Source organism: Choloepus didactylus, chromosome 8 (assembly GCF_015220235.1).
Source record: "Choloepus didactylus isolate mChoDid1 chromosome 8, mChoDid1.pri, whole genome shotgun sequence".
In the NCBI taxonomy this organism is placed as follows: domain Eukaryota; kingdom Metazoa; phylum Chordata; class Mammalia; order Pilosa; family Megalonychidae; genus Choloepus; species Choloepus didactylus.
The window spans coordinates 5,260,308-5,275,751 of record NC_051314.1 but is presented as its reverse complement, the minus strand read 5'-3'; the positions used below and the strand labels follow the sequence as shown (position 1 = coordinate 5,275,751).

The window sequence follows — 15,444 nt, the reverse complement described above, 5'->3', positions numbered from 1 at the left end:
CTCACCAGCAATAAATGAGAGTCCCTGCTACTCTGCCCCCTTACCAGTATCATCATTTTTGTTTGGGATTTCTGCCCTTCTAATAGGTGTGCAGCAGCATCTCATTGTTTTTACTCACAATTTTCTAATGACAGGTAATGTTTAGCATCTTTTCACATGTTTATCTGCCATCTGCATATCTTATTTGGTGAGGTGTCCAGATCTTTTGCCCATGTTTTAAAAAGTTGGGTTGTTTTCTTACCGTTGAGTTTTAAGAGCTCTTTGTATATTTTGGATACAGTGTAGTCCTTTATCAGATGGATGTATGCTTTACAGATATTTTCTCCCAGTTTGTGACATGTCTTTACATTCTCTTAACAGTGCCTTTTACAGAGCAGAAGTTTTTAATTTTAATCAAGTCCATCGTATCATTGTTTCTTTCATGGATTGTTTATCCCATCTCCTGGTGTTGTTTACTAAGTTAATAATTGCAAAAGAGCTGGAAGGATGGAAGCAAACCAAATAATGAGTTCCGGGGTGGACACGTCGAGTGGGGGGCCTGGGGAGTCCCGCAGGTGGAGGTGTGGGTGACGGAGCCGGACGTACAGCTCTGGAGTCTGGGAGGAGCCCAGCAGTAGCCAGCAAGAGTCCGCGACTTTTGGGGTGCCAGTGCAAGGATGGGGGCATGTGGGGTGACCCAGGAGCAGGACAGACTGAGGAGGGGAGCTCTGCGGACATGCTTGTGTCCTGATGTCTCGTCACCCAAGGCCCCCCACACTCAGTCATGGTTTCCTAAGACCTAGACCAGGGTGGCGGTTCTTTAATCTCCGTAACTCTTTCCTCCTAGACACGCTTTCGCCAGCGTCAAGCCCTTCTTCGGTCACTTGCCCGGTGGCTCCTGGTGGCACAGATGAGTCCCCCAGTGAAGCGTTAAACATTGAGTGTAGGATCTGTGGGGACAAAGCCTCAGGCTACCACTACGGAGTCCACGCCTGCGAAGGCTGCAAGGTAAGTGGACACTCCGCTGGAATATGAGGTGAGGGAGCTGTTGCCGCAATCCCTCAGGACTCACCAGCAGGCCAGGTGAGAGCACTGGCAGTCAGACATGGTGTCTCGCTCAGGAACCCACAGCCCATGGCCGGGGAGGCCCAGCGCTGAGCCCCCTGCCCCTCTGGCCGCTCCTGCCCGCACGCCGGGGTCTCCCCACCTGAACTGCGAGCACACCTGTGCACGTCCTCCTCCTCATGCCGGCTCATGAGACGAGCAACCAACCGAAGGTGCCCAGACCCCCTGTGGCACACGGCCAGGGTCAGGGGTCCCTGAGGGCGGGTTCTGTGGCCCAGCCGTCTTCTGGCTGCCTCGTGGGCCCGTCCCGAGATCCAGCATGATGGTGAGAACGAACGCAGGCCATTGTGTCCCGAGTGGCACCCGAGCCATCACGTACCTGCAGTGTCAGGTGTACGGCCTCACTTTTGGTGCCTTCTGTACCCGTCACCCGGGAAGCTAGCCGTCGGAATGTTGGTAAAGAGCACAAGTCCCCTTTCCTTGCTCACGCTGGGTCCTGAAGAGTTTACTAACTTTCTGGAAAGTGCTGTCCCCTTCAAGGCCACCCTGCCCATGGTGCTTTCTGGAAACCCTGGCCTTCTGCCCCAGCCGAGGCCTGGCCTTCGAGGGCTGCAGTCAGCAGGGCACCTCTGCCTTCTGGCTTGCAAATCCTGTCTCCACGCTCGTCCCCTGAGAAACTCTGCTTTACAGGCTTACCTGGAGATGTCACGTGATGTAACAGGACGGAATCCACTTTCCCCCACACTCCCCTGGAAATTCCCGTCCCCCCTTACGGGCCAGTCGACCCTGCCTCCCGGGGAATGTGGAAGAAACACAAGCAAATGTAGACTCCTTCCCGCACGCTCAACCACGTGTTTTAAGTAAATGTGAGAAGTCACCTATAAGCAGCCTTTTCTTCAGGCTATGATTTGCTTTCTTTTGTTTGCTTTTGTTTTTTATGAACTAAATAGTAAAGTTGTTTCTTACTGTTTCTTTTATCAAGGAAGAAAATTGTTTACAAATGACTGGCTTCCTTTTATTATAATTTTTATTTTTTAGGGAATTAATATTCTTTTACACGAACAGTGAACCCTCCCGTAAACCATGGACTACAGTTAATAGTATAATTATAATAATATTGTTTCATCAATTGTAACAAAGGTAGCTTATGAATGCAAAGTGTTAATAATAGGGAAAGCTGTGTGTGAAGGGGGGTGTATCAGAACTCAGTCCTTTCTGCATGATTTTTCTGGGAACTTACAACTTCTCTAATAAAAAATTTTTTTTACAAAGTTTTCCAGAAAGTTTTTAGTTGCAAATATGCATATGTATTTGAGAGGGAAAACTTACATTTGTATAAATCTTAGCAGCAGAGTTAGGTAACTCTTTGGAAAACTCTGTGTCTTTCCAAGTCAGACAAGGATATTTTGAAAATACTTTGAATTTTGCCATGTTTTATTTTTTATGTCAAATGTTATTAAGTTTAAGTTTTTTGATTTGTCCTTAATATATCAGACTTTTTAGAATTACTTCTCTAAATTCAGTTTATATACAAAGAGGCAATAAATGACCAAGAAGAAACACAAAAAAGGTATTAACAAATTTATTAGTGGTCCATATTGTTTAATAAACCGAGTCTTAATCACACAGGGGTTTTTCCGGCGCACTATTCGACTAAAGCTGGCATATGACAAATGTGACCGTAGCTGCAAGATTCAGAAAAAGAATCGCAATAAGTGTCAATATTGTCGTTTCCACAAGTGCCTATCGGTCGGGATGTCACACAATGGTGAGTGGAAACCCCTCCTGCTCTCCAGTCCATTTCCCAGTTTACCTTCCTTGTCGGTCGGGACGGCCTGGACTTGGAAGGAATGTGTTCTAGCGTTCAATGTCCACGTCATTTCATAATCATAATAGCCTCAGCAAACAAAAGTTTCAAGTAGCTGAGATTCAGCAGAGTCTGTGGAATGATTGCTGGAGACTTCAAATGACAAGACTTTGATAAAAAAGTTTAAAAGTGATTGGAAATTGCAGGGATTGTATATATACGCATATCCCACAGAAGAAATGTGTGGCATTTTCAACATTTTACCATTTTATAAATTTAATTATTTTCAGGCATACTCTAATTTTAGAATGTGCTAATTACTTCGTGAAGGTAAATTTAAAATAACTAGTTCAGAAGTGTTGTGTCTCTGCCTTCTGGAAAAAGCAAAAGGTGTTATATAAACTCATTTGAGACTCATTTTCATCTCTTTAAGCTAATGGATCAATTATGTACCCAGGGGAGTAAGCTACTGTAAGCTTATTTCACTAATGAAATGAGTAATGGTGTTACCTTTTTTTTTTTAAACTTTTTTTTTTAAAAAGTCTAGGATTCACCGAGTGTGGGTTTTCCGCTCATCTCTCCCGCGCCAAGAGTTGCATAGTATCGAGAGCTGGACTTACGCTGACCTGCACGTTGCCACTTGTAGTTTAACTCATGGCGTGACTGTTTCATCCGACCGTCGGTCACTGTTCTGTGCTGCCCGCCCCCCAATCCCTTGTTTCTGAGTGTTTCCCATTATTCCGTCCTTACCCCCCTCCAGCAATTCGTTTCGGACGGATGCCAAGATCTGAAAAAGCAAAACTGAAAGCAGAAATTCTCACATGCGAACATGATATAGACGATTCCAAAACAGCCGACCTCAAATCCCTGGCCAAGGGCATTTACGAGGCCTACCTGAAGAACTTCAACATGAACAAGGTGAAAGCCAGAGTGATCCTCGCGGGCAAGGCCAGCCACAACCCGGTAGGTGTCCGCCGCCGCTCGCCGTGGGGTCTGGAGTGTCCGGTAGGGACGTGCAGCTAGGAGTCTAGAGAATTCCTGAAGAAACGCGCATCAAGTGTGGAGAAAATGCTGTTTGTTCCAAAGGCAGACGGGACACGGTGGTGGTGAAACATTTCATTCTGAGTTCAGAACTTACCAGCAACTCATATCTTCTCGGCTTGGTCCACTTCAAAGCACCCAAGTCATTATAATGACCATGTTATTAACAAGCCACAAAAAAATCTAGTTAATAACCTACCAAGTGCTAGGGTTAAAATCCTATCTTAAGGCCAAAAAAATGAAACTGTTCACTTCCCACTCAAAATGTGGGAAGTGCCCCCTTCCTCCGAAAACTTCTCCCTCCTCCCCAGCCCCTCTCCCCGCTTTCTTTTTCTTCAGTGAGATGGCTATGATATCTCATGACTTAAAAAGGATCTTTTCTTTTCAGAAACTTGACTGTCTTTTGGACCGGTCTGGACCTCTACGGTAGCCCCTACGACTGCCCCTGGTGGAGCCTCCTAGTTCTGCCCCCTGCCCGGCCTGAAGCCCTCCTGCCCCGCCCCATAGTTAAATAAGTCTCCATCTCCATTAAACTACCCTCAGAGCCACCTTCAAAGGCAGGGATGGCCCAAGGTTGGCGGGTAAAGGTATTTTACCTTTTTCCTAAGAACATAGTCGAACAAGTTTAATTTGCATTAATGAATAGCTTGAAGCAATTTGTATTGGGAATTACAAGCTGAAATTTTTAGTCACAAGAAAATAAAGTATTTCACAAGCTACAGACTCTCATGAACAAACCAAAGCTCTTTTTTACAGTCTTTAATTCTTCAGTATATTCTCCAATTAAATAGAGTGAGACATTTTCAGAGGGTTCCAGCAAACCCTATTAACTCAGCAAAGCCGTACCCATGCCAGGCAGCCCCAGAAGCTCACACAAATTAAACTTTTCTTGATTTCAAGAACGAAAGCAGAGTTAACCTTTTAACTTTGATTGTCTATCCTGAAAATAATTAGCATAACCCCAAACTTAGGGTGACCAAAACTTTTGTTTGAGACCTTGTGTTTTTCCCTTGGGTTTAAGGATTCAAAGCAAACTTAAAAGTCACCTTTACTCTTAGCAAAGCACTCTCGTGTTGTATTAATTTGATTTCCATGGAGGGTCTTTCTGCATCTCCCCACCAAGGTCCACAAAGCCCTTAGAAGGAGCCCCTGGCTCCCGGCTGGAGCTGAAGTCAGGGCTGTTGAGGGCTCCTACCCCAGCCTCTTGGAGAGGAATCTGTTTGCATTCAACCTGAAGGAAATAAATAGACGAGTGGTCCAGGATTGGGGTTAGCTGTGCAAGGGAAACAGGCCTTGGTGAGCCGCCAAGGGTCAGATGCCCACCCGGCCCCTCCTCTGGGCCTGACCCCTGCCTTGTTGGTCACCCCGTTGTGTTTGATCACGCTGTTGTTCGCGCCAAGCCGGGTTCTCTTGCCACCCGTGTCCTTGTCTGCGGGATCCTGGAGTCACCGCCCTCCCTCTTGTCCCGCAACCTGCCCGCCGCCGGGCCTTTCAGAACCCGCCTTGTCCTCCGCGTCTGCTCCGTGTGGGCCCAGCCCAGGCTGCCCCAAACGCGCGTCTTCACAGCGCTCTGGGTCTCTTGTCACCATGGGCTTGGAAGCCCATATTCCGTATCCCTGGGACGATTTAGAAAGCAGCTCAGGACGTTGAGGGGAAATCTGCTGGATAGACTGAGCTGCAGCAGCTTTGGGAGACGTAAGCTGATCTGTGCCCGATGACTCGCTGTGCAGTCACCGCCTCAGGTGCGTCCTCCCCTGGGGGAAGCAGCGGCCCTCAGTGTCCCTCTCCAGGACGCGGTCGTCGGGCCCAGCCCAGGAGTCGGCTTTCCCGGATCCCCGAATCGGCAGGCTTGTGGGGGCTTTGCTGAGTGGCCGTGTTAACACACTCTCCTGACACACACCGGGCGGAGCGTTTGGGGCAGGAGGAGACACAGTGATGAGGCTGCATACAGAGGTCCCCGCACAGCTGTAACCAACGTGACCCTGTGTGCCGGGGAAGGGGCGGTGGCCCCTGGGGCAGGAGGGGCTGGTGACGCCGTCCTCATCCCAGCCGGGGTTCCCTCCCCAGGCCCCGTCCCCGGACCAGCTCCCTCCCTGCAGCAGCCACTGGGGCGAGGCTCCCGGTTCTCAGCCAGATGTTTGAAGCCTTGTTGGGGAAAGATGGGTGCGGGGCCGGTTTTCATTTCAAAGCCGGCTTCTGGGTGGCTCCACGTGGAGAGCTGAGAACAACAGCTTTATCTTAACGGTAGGTTTTTCCTTTGTTCCGTGACACCCCCTCCCCCCCCGACAGTGGTCTCTAGATCAGGTGAAGCCAAGACCCTAGGCTGACCCGGAAACCATCTTGCATGCTGGGGTGACCAGGAGTGGAGACGCTGCTGGGGTGGGGGGAGACCCACCGCCCTGGGGAGAGGTGGGTCTCGTGGGGAGTGACAGCAGTGAGTGTCTGCTTCCATCGGGATGCTGGGCCTGGGGCTGAGCCCCTCGATTTCAGGGCTGTGGACCCGAAAATGGCCAGGGAGGGCCCTTTGTGTCCAGTTGGACCTGCCGGGGACGTGCTGATTTGAGGGTAACAGGGACAGAAGCAGAATGGAGGGGAAAGGTGTGTGTATGTGGGGGGGCAGCTTCTGAGACAGGTGCCTGTCAGCAAAGGCTTGTGCAGGGAGTGCGCTGACCTGCCAGGTGTTAAAAAGGAAAAGGCTTTCGAGGAAGCCACAGCAGATGAGGCTGGGGAGGGGTGACCTGGAGTCGGCACGTTTCTTATGATGTCTGGTGTTTCCTTCCCCAGCAGCCAAGGGCTGAGGCCCCCGACACACAGGCACACACACACACGCACGCACACTGGTGCACTAACATGCACTCACGGGACACTCACATGCACCTCATGCACCCACTGACATGTAAACACACTCACGTTCACACGCACTCACACACCCCCTCACACACAGACATGCTCCGCTTCACACAGCCGCACAGGCACCCACAAGCACACACACTCTCACCCAGGCGTCACTGCTTTCTGGCTTTAGTAGCCAGCAGCACGTCTGAAAAATGGTGAGGGTGTTTAGTTAAGAAAAAGAACAAAAAAAAGTCCTTTGGCCCTGAATATTTAGACTCTAGCAATTCAAAGTATAAAGTGACAGTAGTGTAGTATGGTGCTGCTTTTTTTAAATCTAACAAACATCAGAACGTATCCATTTAGGGAGCATCGTGTGTTTATTTCAGAGATTCCCCTGTTGCTCAAAATCGTTGGCAGTTATCTCCAGTCTTTGAACATCTTCAGTTATGGAAAATCTTTACACTCTAAGATTATAATTGTGTTTTGGATAGAACCATGAGTTATTTGTAGCCAACCTGGTATGTAAATTGGGATCAAACAGAGTAAAGCTTCTGGTTAAAAACGAAACTAAAGCATTGCCTTAGTTTCTTGGGGCTGCTTTAACAAAGCACCACAAAGAAGGTGGCTTAAAACAACAGACGTTTGTCACCGTTCTGGAGGCTGGAGTCAGAAACCAAGTGTCAGCAGGGCCGGGCTCCCTCAGGAACCTGAAGAGGGAAATCCGTCCCTGCTTCATCTGCTGCTGGTGTCTGCGGCACCCTTGGTGTTCCTGGGTTTGTAGGTGCTTCACTCGGCCTGTCCGTCCTCACGTGGCCTTCTCCGAGCTCACATGGCCTTCTCCGTCCTCACATGGACTTCTCTGTCTTCTGTGGCCTTCTCCATCTTCCGTGGCCTTCTCCATCTTCTGTGGCCTTCTCCGTCCTCACGTGGCCTTCTCCGTCTTCCGTGGCCGCCTCCGTTCTCACGTGGCCTTCTCTGTCTTCACGTGGCCTTCTCCGTCTTCCTTGGCCTTCTCTGTCTTCTGTGGCCTTCTCCATCCTCACGTGGCCTTCTCCATCCTCACGTGGCCTTCTCTGTCTTCTGTGGCCTTCTTCGTCCTCACATGACCTTCTCCGTCTTCCGTGGCCTTCTCCGTCTTCCGTGGCCTTCTCCGTCCTCATGTGGCCTTCTCTGTCTTCTGTGGCCTTCTCGCCTTCTCCCTAATCCGGTCAGGCCTCACTTTAGCCAATCACATCTTTGTACACCCTGTTTCCCAGTAAGGTCATGTTAGTGGGACCCAAGGGTTAGGACATGTTCAACCCCGAACAGGCAGGGAGACGAGTTCGTGGGCTGTGGCTGAGAACGGGTGCATTCCAACACTGTTCTCCACCTGTCAGGATCTGGGGAGTAAGGGGGCCCCTGTTTCCGTCCCGTAAGAGCTGCAGCTTTAGACGGAGCTGCCCCCAGCGTCTGGTGGTGCCTGGGTGTTGTGGTCAGATATTCTACTTGCTATTGAAATTGTCTTCAGACTGAAAAACACACCTAATGTTTTATCCCCTTTCTAGAAATGAGTGATAAAACATAACCAAAAGCTTAGTAAGTAATTTCATTCAAGCAGTTCTACCAATACTAGACAATTAGATTTTTCCTGAGATGGCAGCTGCCTGACTTTTCATCAGCAGTGCTGTTTAAATGTGTTTGGGGATTAACTCCTGTGAGGAGTGTCATCCACACAGAACATGGTCAGGGGTGGGCACGTCAGGGCCGCTTTCTGGGCTTGGCATGGTGAGATTCCGGGGAATGCGAGCATCTTTCTGCTTTGTGCCGTTTAAAATCTTACGATGTGCTTAATTTAATTTACTTGAAATGAACTCCTGCCATGTCAGATAGATTCATACCCAAACATTAGCATAAAAGGCACATTCTTAAGTTAAATATAAGACGTAAGGATTTCTAAAATAGAATATTTATCAGTAAAGTTTGGCAAATTTTCAGATCTGTTTTACTATAACATGCTGTTCAGCTTTAATAATCATCGGTTTCTTAACGTTGGCCCTTGTTTTGAATTCAAATGGCTTTCAATTTTGCCACTAAGTAAGGCTTGCTTTTAGAAATCTGAAACGATAATTTTATAAAAATGAGATGCACTGATTGTTAACGTTTCAATCCCCGATCATGAGCGTGTATTACACAAAACCCTAGTCAGGGCCGGCATCGTGGGCAGTGGCCTGGGAGGTCTTAGGGGCCCCGGGCCCCGAAGGGCCTGTGCTTGGGCTTTAGTGCTCTCCTGTTTCCATCTCGAGCTTCTTAATAGTGTTCAAACAACCAACCCTACATTTTCATTTTGCACGAGGCCTTGAAAATTACATAGCTGATCCTTTACTAGCCCTGGGAGAGGCTCTGACAAAAAAATGAAGCATGCTGGAATCAAACTCTTTGGGAACCACTGCATACTCATTATCTCCGTTCTTGAAGATTCTCCGTGCACGTCTGTTATGTTGAAGACTCTGGGAGGTCCTAATGCAAACAAAATCTAGATAACTTTGTTTAATTTGGTGTTTCTCTAATTTTTTTTAACAGAACTTTTTTTTAATTGGTTTAGCATTTTTATTTATGTTGAATATTCTTTTATAAAAAAAACCAATGACTTGTATTAAGTTAACGTGGGTTAATAGTATCTTTTGTGGAATTGCAGGAATATTGCCATCTGTACTTTAAAAATATCACTCTAGTCTCTCTTATAAATGTCAATTCCTTAAGCTGGAGCCTCACCTCGTGGTGAAGCAATAGGTTTAAAATCAAGTTGGCAGAATAATAAAATGATCTCCCCATCTTCCTAGGGCCCCTTAACCAGATGATCTGGAGCAGGCTTGCCAAGAATTATGGCCTTATTAATCCTAATTCTTGAGCTGAGTCCGTTAAATTCCTGAAATTTTAAAATAATCTCCCTTTTCTTTCCTATTTCCCAAAATTATGGTAGGGTTAACAGGGAGATCCATGATGATCCAGAAACATTGTAGCATTTTCTCTGTTCCTGGCTTCAGAAAGTTACAAAATTGATTGTTGCATTTGCTTGGTCCATTGGAGTAGAGAAATTTAGAAGCCGTGAAATAATGAAGTCCTCCAGTGAGGAAGTTGAAGAGAAGCAGCTTCTGGAAATTATCATAATGATGTTAATGACAACTAGCATTTTGAATCCTAAGTTTTTACACATATCGATTTATTCAGTATTTGTACAGTCCTTTGAGAGATATATTTATTATCCGCAATTTATGACAGAGGGAACCAAGGCATACGGTGAGATTAGGAAATGTCCAAGAAAGTGGTGGAGCCAAGATTTGAGGATAGGCAGTCTGTTCTAATCACTCTACTGCAGCTCTCTCAGTTGTAGAGCTGGAAACAGCAAGAAAAAAACCTTGTACGTAAGCTTGAGTATATTGGAGATGCTTCCAAGTAACTACAAAAAGAATTGTGGTTAAAATTAAATCTAAAGGAAACAGCATTCAATTACAGTGAATGTTAGGTGTGAAATGAGAGTCCAGTGCGATTGCCAGGGGGCCAAATTGCCTTCTCCAGCTGCATGTTTGAAACGACGATCTTGCTTCTGGCTTAAGGCTGCCTTCTTGTCTATACCACAAAGCATGGTGACTGCACCACGTGCTTTAACCTCATTTTTCAAGCAGTGTCCTTGGAATTTTACACTCAGTTGCACTGAATAAAAAGACAATTATGATTCCTTTCTCTTTGTTTTGTTTAACTTTTTAGGGAAGAATTCTGAGCTCTTTTTAAATAGAGCACTCAAATATACAAAAATATTTGGCTGCTAAATTGAAACCATTAAAATCTCCCCTTAAAAAAATGAAACAACAAAAAGATCCTGCACTCTGTGTATTGTTTTAGGATATATGGCACTTTCATTCAACTTGTAACTGAAAGATAAAACAATTCAGCCCCCATATGGCTGCTCTTTGGCCATACTGGAGTCATAGCTCCTGCAGATTCTGCTGGGACATCCCGGGGCTGAGCCAGAAAGTTGAATAATGAGTCTGTGCATCCAGGTTTCCCTTCCATGACACCACCCATCACATAAAGTACTGTATGGTGAACCCATTCAAGGAAATGCCCTTATTAAAAAGAGACTTATGAATTGTTGGTTTTATTACTAATAAGTTTAAGATAGGAGTCCCACCTTTGAGGTCTCTATTAGCAGTCCTTTTCCATAAATATCAACAGTTTCTGAAGTGTTAATGGTTATCTCCTAAAGATCGAGGATAGCTTTTGTCTGTGATCAGTTTGGCAAAAGTTTTTCCTATAGGGTTTTTTGTAAAACTGTTTTTGATGAAAGTTTAGACCTAATGAATTAAAAAAAAAAAACAAAAAACAATGAATTGTTTTTTAAAAATTTAGGGTTGTCTAGCCTGAGGTTCAAATAATGAATTGGATTCACTTGTTTCGTGCTAAGGATAGAGTGGGGTTGGTGGGAGGGGACAGCGGGAATTATTTTTGAGTCTTGCAAGGCTGAAGTTTTTGCTTGGGTTTGATAGTTGGGGGGTTGGAGGGAGAGTATCAGAGGACACTGCTTTTTTTGTTTTTTTAGGTACCAGGAAGAATATTTACATTTTCAATGCTCTTCATTTCTTCCTGAAAAATATGAATTGTTTTCATCTATTATCATTTACCTTCAGTCTGAAGAACTTCTTCTAGCATTTCTTATAGTACAAGCTGTGAATTCTCTTTATCTGAAAATATCTTTATCTCAACCTCATTCTTAAAGGACACTTCCACTGGATATAGAATTGTGTTGACATGTTTTATAGTTTAAAGATATCACTCCACTATCTGCTGCCATCCCTGGTTTCTGATGAATTCATTCAAATTGTTTCCCACCCGTGTTCTGGTTTGCTAATGCTGCTGTTATGCAAAATACCGGAAATGGATTGGCTTTTATAAAGGGGGTTTATTTGGTTACAAAGTTATAGTCCTAAGGCCATAAAAGTGTCCAAGGTAAGGCTTCAACAATCGGGTACCTTCACTGGAGAAAGGCCATTGGCATCTGGAAAACCTCTGTTAGCTCGGAAGGCACGTGGCTGGTGTCTGCTTGCTCCCAGGTTGTGCTTCAAAATAGTGTTCTCCAAAATGTCTCTAGGCTTAGCTTCTCGGGGCAAACTCTGGGCTAGTACCTCCAAAGCGTCAGCAAAAGTCTGCTTTTCAGTGGCCATCTCCAAAATGTGTCTCTTGGCTGCAGCATGGAGCTCCTTCTGCCTGAGCTCTTATAGGGCTCCAGTAAACTCATCAGGACCCAAGCTAAATGCGTGGGGCCACACCTCCATGGAAATAAATAATCTGATCAAAATTATCACCTACACTTGGGTGAGTCACATCTCCATGGAAACAACCTAATCAACAGATCCCATGAGACTGGATTAAAAGATCATGGCTTTTTCTTGGGGGACATAATATATCCAAGCTGGCACACCTTGTATGTAATGTCCTGTTTCTCTCTGGCTTCTTTTAAGTCTTTCTCTTTGGTTTTCAGCAGTTTGACAAGACATGCTTGGGCATGATTTTCATTGTATTTATCCTGCTTGGGACCCTCGTCGGCTGTTTCCAATGCCTGGTCATCTTGTTTCTGGTCTCCGTTGCCTTTTGTCTTGATGGGGTCACATTTTCTGGTTCTTCATTTGTGGAGGCTACTTTTGGATGGAATCCTGGACATGGTCAGCGTTATGTTGTGGAGACTGAATTCTGTTATATTCCTCTGAAGAGTGTTGATTTTTATTTGTTTTTTTTTGTTTGTTTTAGCGGGGTCACATTTTCTGGTTCTTCATTTGTGGAGGCTACTTTTGGATGGAATCCTGGACATGGTCAGCGTTATGTTGTGGAGACTGAATTCTGTTATATTCCTCTGAAGAGTGTTGATTTTTATTTGTTTTTTGTTTTTTTTTGTTTTAGCGGGCAGTGAACTGGGTTAGGCTCACACTATAAACCTCGTCTCCCCTGCAGTAGGTGGCTGCTCTGATTCCAGTTCTGCTCACATCACCTGGGCAGCTTTGAATCTGCCCAGTTCTTGACGGTCCAGGGGGTGAGATTTGGGCAGTTTATACACAAGTTGGAGTTTCTTTATCTAGCTCACTCCTTCCCAGCATTTCCCCCACCCCACCCCGCAACCAATGCCAGTGGCTGTGATTTCTCCATGCTCGGGCCTCTGGTTCTTCCATTTGGAAAGGCTGCAGTCGTCCCCTCTAGACTCAGCTGCTGTCCTCAGCCTGCCCTTGGGCTAAAGTCACCCATGTCCTGTCCCTTCTTCCAAGGGTTGACTCCCCCCAGATCCTGCCTACTTGTGTTCACCCTCTCCGGTACCTTCTGGTCACTGATTTTTAAAATTTTGTCCAGAGCTAATTATTATTATCTGTGGGAAGGTCAAGTCCACTAACAGCTATTCAGCCTATGTGGACACTTCTTGGGTTTGATTCTATTTCCTGTGCTCCTTTCTTTTACTTTCAGGAAGAGCTATCCCCAAACTTATCCAAAGCAGTGGTAATCTAGTCTTTTGGGAGACATGGTTTCAGTCTTCCTTAACATGATTTGAGATGTTTAGAATTTGGCTTCGAATTTTGTATTCAGAATGTTTTCCCTAATTCACAAATCATTTAAAAAATATCCCCTTTCCTCAGAGGCGGAATTAGATCTGCTTTTTGTCAAACACGAGATTATATGTTCTCGTTCTGCTTAAGCATTTCAAGGATAATCTCTTTGATTGTCACCAGCCCTGCAATCACCAGCTCCTCCTTGCCTCAGCACCAGGTATGTCTCAAAGGTGCCCTGAAGACGGTCCTTGTGCAGTTTCACTCGATGCCCTTGTGAGCCCAGATACAGAGGATGCTTCATACCACAGGTCCAGACGCATTGCCAGGGACATGTTTTTCCCACTGGCAGCGTGATTCTTGAAGTCACTGAATGCTGGTGTACTCCTGTATGGATGGAAAACCACGCCATGCCCCGCTTCACTGTTGATCTGTGTTTCCATGAGCTGAAAAACAGGTTATAAATCAAAGAGATGATTTGTGTACTGTCATTTCTTCTGCTCTGCACATGGAGGTTGAGCTGATTTGGACCACAGTGGTGTTTGTGCCCCTACTGGGAATATTGGCTCCAAATTGTATGTCCGGCCACCTCGTCTTTCCACCAACAGATCGTTGGAAGGTGGCAGGACCAGTGGCTTTGGTAACACATAGGGAGCTGCCTGCAGGAGTCGGTGCTTGTGCCAGAATGTGGAAGCCTAATGTGAAGATTTCCATCCTATATGCAGAGAAAGGAGGGTTCTTCCAGGCTCTTCCAGTTTATCCCAATGCTTGTTTGCACATTTGTCCCCCAATGCCAACTTTCTGAGTGACAAACATGCCAGATTTTTTCATCCAAGTCAGTGTTAAATTATAGTGGTAACCTCTAAAGTTCCTAAAATGGGACAATTAATAATTATTGTAATTAAGGTTCATTGCAGTAGTATTTGGGAGTTCAGAGAGTATTATAAAATATAAAAGGGCTTGGTAATATTCTCTGGTTAGCTTTCTTGCCAAAATCGGTACTTCAGTTTCTTGGCCACGAAATCCCTCCCCAATGTCAGGCAATGGCAGTATTATTGTTCTGATATATTTTGTTAGCTCCCTATCAATGTTTCATGAGGCCCAACTAGTTTAAGGACGAGGACTGTGCTTTGTGCTTTATACACGTTCTGAATTCCCCGCACCATCAAGCTTGGCAGTTTGGAAGCAGCAGATGCTTGTTAGTAAATTCCAACCATGTAGCTTGTCACGAATCACCCGCCTTACTTCCCTGTCTTTCCTCCTAGCCTTTTGTCATCCATGACATGGAGACACTGTGTATGGCCGAAAAGACTTTGGTGGCCAAGCTGGTGGCCAACGGCATCCAAAACAAGGAGGCTGAGGTCCGTATTTTCCACTGCTGCCAGTGCACGTCGGTCGAGACCGTCACCGAGCTCACAGAGTTCGCCAAGTCCATCCCGGGCTTCGCCAACTTGGACTTGAACGATCAGGTGACGTTGCTCAAATACGGCGTCTACGAGGCCATATTCACAATGCTGTCCTCTGTGATGAACAAGGACGGGATGCTGGTGGCGTACGGCAATGGCTTCATAACGCGTGAGTTCCTCAAGGGCCTCAGGAAGCCGTTCTGCGACATCATGGAACCCAAGTTCGATTTTGCGATGAAGTTCAATGCTCTGGAACTGGACGACAGCGACATTTCCCTGTTCGTGGCTGCTATCATCTGCTGCGGAGGTAGGTTACTTCTTTACTCTGCCTCTACCTTATCACTCAGACTCCTGTCTTGAAGAATTTTACGATGGCAAAATCAGGACCGGCTTGAGCTGTGTGGCAGCAGAGTGGGCAGAGATAGGATGCAAAGGCGGCTGAGCCCCTGCGTTGTTGCTGGGTAGAATTCAAGGCCACGACCCTCACGACAGTGTATTCTATTAAGTACCGTACCAGTGTTGCTACAGTTACAATCACTATTGATCTATGTATGATATTTCATAATGAAAAAAAAGGGTGGCTGACAGTGATTGCAAGGCTTGCTTTGCCAGAGGAAACAGATCCCAGTGAAGGCAAATCTGGACCTCTCTGCAGGGTAGTTGGCTCTACAGCCCCTGGATTTTTGGCTCAGTGTTACATTTCTCTAAATAGCACTGTCCCAGGTCTAGGAAGGTCACCCCTCTACTG

At 46.1% G+C, this 15,444-nt stretch overlaps 1 protein-coding gene across 9 annotated transcripts in view; it reads left to right on the top strand.

The window, feature by feature from the left end:
* The window catches only part of PPARA (peroxisome proliferator activated receptor alpha), a 79,593-nt gene that overhangs the window by 55,323 nt on the left and 8,826 nt on the right, over positions 1-15,444 (top strand). For all 9 annotated transcript variants that reach the window (XM_037845344.1, XM_037845346.1, XM_037845345.1 and 6 more), the window contains 4 exons: positions 827-987; positions 2,674-2,812; positions 3,612-3,814; positions 14,556-15,003. In XM_037845344.1, the coding sequence (XP_037701272.1) occupies positions 827-987; positions 2,674-2,812; positions 3,612-3,814; positions 14,556-15,003 (951 nt within the window). The remainder of the gene's footprint in view (positions 1-826; positions 988-2,673; positions 2,813-3,611; positions 3,815-14,555; positions 15,004-15,444) is intronic.